The sequence below is a fragment of the Onychostoma macrolepis genome, chromosome 16, assembly GCF_012432095.1.
Source record: "Onychostoma macrolepis isolate SWU-2019 chromosome 16, ASM1243209v1, whole genome shotgun sequence".
Taxonomy (NCBI): Eukaryota; Metazoa; Chordata; class Actinopteri; order Cypriniformes; family Cyprinidae; genus Onychostoma; species Onychostoma macrolepis.
Genome location: NC_081170.1, coordinates 19,113,900 through 19,120,301, shown reverse-complemented (window position 1 = coordinate 19,120,301; position 6,402 = coordinate 19,113,900). Strand labels below are relative to the sequence as shown.

Below are 6,402 nucleotides of genomic sequence, written 5' to 3'. Positions count from 1 at the left end.
TGACAGATGGATATCATTTATTCATTGGCTTCATCAATTTACATCCAGATTTAATAACGAACAAAAAACAAACACGCAAAGGAAAAGGAGAATGAGTCAAATTAAATGACATTTACAGCATACACGTACATAAACACGCACCCAGCGTCGTGTAAAAGTTATATTAGACTATGATGGTGGATTGTGTCTGAGAAGAGGCAAAAGGTTTATTTATATGTCTATCCATGCAAGCAGTCCACAATATGTCTGTGAGTGGGTAACTGAAAATTGAACTCGGGGCTTGAGATCAATTTGACTTTGACCAAATCTTTCCGCTCCCGCGAAGCCTGAAAAATACAGAGAGAGAGAACTGTTCAGTGAGAATTTGATATTATAATGATTTTCCTTGTGGCTATAAATGGTGCATATTTTAATGTTGAAGGATTAGTTCACCCAAAAATGAAAATTTCCTGAAAATTTCCTCACCCTCAGGCTATCCGAGATGTAGATGTGTTTGTTTCTATATCGGAGCAGATTTGGAGAAATTGAGCATTACTTCACTTGCTCACCAATGGATCCTTTACAGTGATTGGGTGCCGTCTGGTATTTTGGCCAGAAGTCACAGTTTAAAGTTAAAGCTCATTAATGATGGATTATTTCTTGCAAACACACATCTTTTAACTTCACAAGACATCAATTGATGGACTGGAGTCATTTCAATCACTTTATTCAGATGTTTTTATCAGCTGTTTGGACTCATTCTGACGGCACCCATTCACTGTAGAGGATCCATTGGTGAGCAAGTGATGTAATGCTACATTTCTCCAAATCAGTTCCAAAGAAAAACTCATCTACATCTTGGATGGCCTGTGGGCGAGTACATTTTCAGCAAATTTTCATTTTTGGGTGAACTATTTCGTTCAGGACATGCCTTTAATGTATTTTCCTAATCATATTTTGATAATTACATAATTATTATTGGAAAATTTGCAAGGAGTAGTCCTAAAATGTTAATGACGAGTCTCCACTGAGATTCCTTTAAAGCCTTGGACTCAGATTAATCTGTGTCAGATCAGCCCTGAATAAATTATACCTCTTCTTAACTGACATTCTTCAGTGACAAAGAAAAAGCAGTGGTGATCAAAAGCCCTCTCTCTTTCCAGAGCACATCCTGACATGAGATTTCCAAACCAGGACAGAGACAATTTTAAACTCACTGAGGCTTAATTAGGACTATAAGCCTGTGGGTGATTTCTTATACATCACACTTAACTAAAGGTAGGAAGCAGTACATAAGCTCATCGAAACGGCACACACAAATACTCATAAATCATATTCTATGTGCTTAAAAATGCCATTAGTAAATATTAACTCCCTGAGATGTATGATTTATGGGTAGTGAAACTAGTAGCTTTAATAGCACAAAACTGCACAGGGCTTTTTAATATAAACCACTGTGATGTTTTCTAGAGTTATGGTACATTATAGAAAGCCACTGGAGGGGATTCTGAAGCAGTAAACCCTAAAATGCAGTTTACTTACCCTTTGACCTTTGAGCTCTTTTTTCCTGGTTGCCGTGGTTCCTGAGAGGAGGCAGGGTCTCTTGGCTCAGCCGGCTGGTCTGCATCTTGATTGGATGCTGCTCCAGCAGGGGCGGGGCCAGATGATGGGGAAGCAGAACTTGCCTTGAGGGTTTTTTGTAGGTTTGATACCTAAATAAAGAGGTGAGAAAAAAACTTGTCATTGAATCCTGGAGCTGTCAAAGTGAAATAAAAATGAACTCTTTAGATATACAGTGAAAAGATGCTTTGCTGTATACTAACAACACTACACTATGCTGTATACTAACATAACCAATAAATATTTTATTTTGCATTATCTCATTTTTGTGTAAAAATGTCTTAAAGGGCCATGACATGAGAAATCAAATATGCTTTGCTTTTGTTTACTCAAGCTCCAAAAACAGCTTGTTTGGATATTGTGGGATTCGTAACATACAGGCAAATATATTTGCGTATGACCGCTGCCGGAACAAGAGGTTAAAGAATAGTTATACATCATTGCACCATATGCCCCATCTACTGGCGTTCAGTCGCTTAACAGGTGACTTTTTGTGCAAAATAATTTATTAACATTATAACTGAACCTTAAGGAACATATTAAAATAACAAAAAATCCATGTCGTGACCCCTTTAACTTTTGGCAGTCCAATCACAAACTAAGCACACACTATCTATTCTGAACATCTTATATACTTAAAAATGTTTAATTTAACATTTAAACATAAAACTGCTTTTATATGTGGGTCGATGAACTAATGCTTATTTTTTGTTTGCAAATCATATACAAAATGACTTGAATATACTTCTTCAGTGATTAACATGCTTTAGATTCCTGAGTTGACATTCATTTTGATATTCTTGGGGGGGCTCAAAGTAAAAAAAAAAAAGAAAAAAAAAAAAAAAAGAGTCTGGGTGATGCAACTGTCCTGAAATCATAATGAAGAAAAAAGCTTCAAAAGAATGAATTTCATAGTTTTCAAAGTAGTTTGGCACAATTTTTATTATTTATATCAAATATATCTCTATATATCTATATCTAACTATCTATCTATCTATATATACATAGAGAGAGAGAGATAGATAGACATTTAAGTATTGTTAAATATCAAATGTATTCTGAAACCTGGAAAATAATGATTAAATGTGTACACTCGCTTATATACAAAGTGTAAGGGAAATATAAAAATGTTACTTTTAACATGACTTTTGTTACTTTTTAACTTGATATCGCATTACATTACATTTAAGGGTCATTTGAAACGCCAAATGATATTAAAAAATGTCAAAATCACATGAATACTTTTTCTTTCTTTATCACAGACATTATATCATACTGTATGTCACGTAGGACGGATAAAGATTCACACACAAACCTCTGTTTCCACTTGAACTTTGACCTTGAGCTGGCTTTCTCTGTACTGATTGGCTCTTGACACCTGCTCCTCAATGCCACACAGAACTGCTTCACAGCCTGCACACCTGGGAGAGACAAACACACAAAATATTTAATACCACCAGCCAGGCATTTTTCTCTTTACATCAGCAACAGAATCCATCACAGCATACTGACACAAACACAAATACGAGCTTACCACTCCTGCAGTGTGTTGGCAATGTTGGGTAATTCGTTGGGGCCCAGGTCTCGACCTATACTGCAATCTACCTCGACCTGCTGGTTCCTCTGGTCCAGTTTCCCATGGATAATGTCACTGTAAACAGCCTCGATCAGCAGGTCTTCCAGCTCACGCACATTCTTCAGCTCTAACTGCTGGAGCAGTAGTGAATACGGCAGACACTATCCAGAGAAAGAGGTGTTTTTGTTTTAAGCTTTGTTTCTTATGAATTGTATGCTATGGGGTAAGTTAAAACTCCTCATTTGTCCTAGTAATATTACAAAGTCTTGATAAGAGAATATTGGTTTAGTCAATCATGCAGTCAATAACACTAATAGCCCATACTGTTAACAGCTGTGTGCTTATCATAACGGAACTCATTAAAAACAGTGCTAATAAACTCTCAGTCGAGAACGGATGAATCACTACCTTTAGATTGGAGGCCAGGCTGATGATTGACAGGTGACGGAGTTTGTTCTTCTGGGCGGGTGTGAGTTCAGGAAGTGAGGCTGCCCTCTCTAAATGGCAGACATACATTAAATTAACATACATTATAACCATCCGCACAGCCGGGAGGAAAACAACTGATTACATTAAAGCCCTGGTAAAATCTGCAACAGAACATGGGCCAGAGACTCGCGCTTCCCCCTCAAAGGAGTTAACTTATTTAGCGAGGCAAAGGGCAGCATATACAGTCTCATTCTGAGTCAGAGCAGGGAATGAACCTGCCGCCCCAGGGGGCCAATATCTGGTCAGATCATTTGTTGTCATGGTTACCTTTATAGTCGCAGTAGGTTCCATACGCAAAAAGATTGAGAAGCTGGTACACTGGAGCGTGGGGACCCGTCTCCAGCTAGAGAGAGGGAAAGTGAAGTGCACACAATGATTGATATGACAAAGTGTTGAAGTATTTTGTGTTGAGCAGGTAAACACTTTAGCTGGGCTCTGTAGGAATGACGGTGCGATACACAAGTACTCTGGAATCTCTGTGCAATATGTGGCGGAGAAACGTGCATGTAATGCACTGATGATGACATTGATTTGTTTATATTACAGCACTCCTAACAAATATCAGTATAATGATATGTAATGTAATAAATATATATATATGTTATGTTCAAAAGTCTGGAGTCTGTACTCTTTTACCCCGAAAGAAAGAAATACTTTTATTCAGCAAAGACACTTTAAAATGATCAAAAAGACATTTATAAAATAAATTTTCAAATAAATGCTTTTCTAGTCAAACAGTCATGAAATAAATGTAGCATATTTTCCACAAAAATATGAAGCAGCACAATGAATGTTTCTTATGTAGTAAATCAGCATATTAGAATTATTTCTGAAGGATCATGTGACACTGAAGGCTGGAGTAAAAGCTGCTGGAAATTCAGCTTTGCCATCACCAGGATAAATTACTTTTTAAAATGTCTTGAAATAGAAAACAGTTCAATTGTACTAATATTTCATGTTTTTATTTGGATCAAATAAGCATGAGAGACTTCTGTCAAAACCCCACAAACTTTTGAATGGTAGTATATTACAAAATTTCAATTTAATATATAATGTAATAAAAATATCTTTATAAATGCATTCTGACCTCAAAAATATGGAATGCTCTGAATGGGCAAAAAAACAAACGAACTTGGAATGGCAACCTGACTGTTTGAATGTGAATCAAACCATAAAAAATATGATTTCAGACTTTAGATTGATCAGATGCCCTGTGCACGCTTGTTTATGTATATCCCATTCAAATTAAATTTGTGTAATATGCTCTTGAAAACTTTTCAACAGTGTACTACACTAATCAGATTTGAATGGGATATATAAAAAAATGAATTTGGTTTTAGACACCATGGCGAAACACATCAAGAAAGAAAACAAAACAGTTCTGTGCTTGAACAGATGATTAATCGCTTTGACATTAAATAATAACACACCAGCGCTGCCATTTAAAATAATTACGTTTGACACAGAACTCATGTAAAGTCATCATGTCAAACTGAAATAGATTTTCAGAAAAAAAACTCACCTCGCGGACGTTGGGCAGTTCTAGTATGTCTGAGAAAACATAGAGGCCTGGGGTTTCCAGTAGAGAGCTGATGGCCTGAGCCAGAGCTGAACCTGAGAGAGACAGCATCTGATCCACCTCCATCTGACAGAAAGAGAGAGTTTAAATAACTCAGATCCCAGCTTCTGAAAGCATGTTTCACAGATACAGAGGACTATGTTCAGACTTACAAAATGCAAGAGCTGTTCTTATTAAATCTGTACTTGCAAGCCTCAATAACTCATGTACAATAAACACATTTCATTAGGCTTGTTAAATTACTGTTGATCCACAGCAATATGCTTTTCGACGACACTTTGATGCAGGAATTTAATATGACAGGTGGCTCGTGGTAAAAATAACTACATTATCAGGGCGAAGTTATGCATGATGCACTTTCATGATGATTAAAAACAAGGCTGCCAAGTGCACTAGAAGATTACAGCTCAGAGACCGCCAGGAAGAGATGTATTTAAATGCACTTGACACAATGAGATTATTTAGGAGACTACAAATGATAACTAACACGCATGCATGTAGAATAACAACACATTTGAAAACAAGCAATGTTTTATTAATGAACAAAAGTGTTAATTTCGTTCCTCGACAAAGTTACTATGTTTTAGTACATGAATTCATATTCTTACTGTACGTTTACTTTATTAACTGGAGTCTAAAAGCATTGTGTGTTGTTTAATATTAATAAACATAAGTTTAAGAGAATAAACTAGTCAGCTCATGCTCAGTGTTCAGCACCCGGTATGAAGCACATCAACACACTAGCAGCTAGGCCTTGCCGTTGGTAAACTATGGTCTTACGTAAACACACATCGTTATATACTTTGCCAAGTACGCTTAAATGTTTAATATTAACATGCGACCGCATTTCGCGTGGTGAAACGTGCAGAAAAAGCGGCATATTTACCTTATTTATAAAGACTGAGGTTGTTTGTGTCAACTGTGGTGCCACTGCTACTTCCGTTAGCAAGCGTGCTGCGACATGAAAACGTGCTCTCTGATTGGCGGAGAGGTAGAAGGGTGGGCGTGACCACAGAGCGATTGCGAGAGTGAGCGGATACACATTGCCACCGTGTGGTTAGTGATTATTAAATTTGGAAAAAAATAATGACATTTAGGCTATATTAAACTTGTTTACAAAACCAATATGCATTTAGATTAAGTATTTAGATTAAAACAT

The 6,402-nt window shown here is 36.7% G+C and overlaps 1 protein-coding gene across 2 annotated transcripts; it reads right to left on the bottom strand.

Annotated features, from left to right (window-relative positions):
- cops7a (COP9 constitutive photomorphogenic homolog subunit 7A) lies at window positions 1-6,264 on the bottom strand. 2 transcript variants are annotated; one of them, XM_058745999.1, is made up of 8 exons: window positions 6,130-6,264; window positions 5,187-5,309; window positions 3,932-4,007; window positions 3,584-3,672; window positions 3,134-3,336; window positions 2,915-3,020; window positions 1,522-1,691; window positions 1-326 (listed from the first exon to the last, which is right to left on the bottom strand). In XM_058745999.1, exons 2-8 carry the CDS (start codon window positions 5,307-5,309, stop codon window positions 287-289), a joined length of 807 nt encoding a protein of 268 aa, XP_058601982.1. In that variant the 5' UTR covers window positions 6,130-6,264; the 3' UTR covers window positions 1-286. The 2 variants fall into 2 exon arrangements, with proteins under 2 accessions (XP_058601982.1, XP_058601981.1); XM_058745998.1 differs by lacking the exon at window positions 6,130-6,264 and adding an exon at window positions 5,396-5,516.
- Window positions 6,265-6,402: the final 138 nt, after the last annotated feature.

Excerpts from the sequence above, each read along its gene's own strand:
- cops7a (XM_058745999.1), bottom strand. The coding sequence starts at position 5,309 with ATGGAGGTGGATCAGATGCTGTCTCTCTCAGGTTCAGCTCTGGCTCAG. Across the intron at positions 3,673-3,931 it reads AACCTACTGCGACTATAAAG|AGAGGGCAGCCTCACTTCCT; the intron begins GTAACCATGACA and ends TCTGCCATTTAG. Across the intron at positions 1,692-2,914 it reads AAGTTCAAGTGGAAACAGAG|GTATCAAACCTACAAAAAAC; the intron begins GTTTGTGTGTGA and ends CTCTTTATTTAG.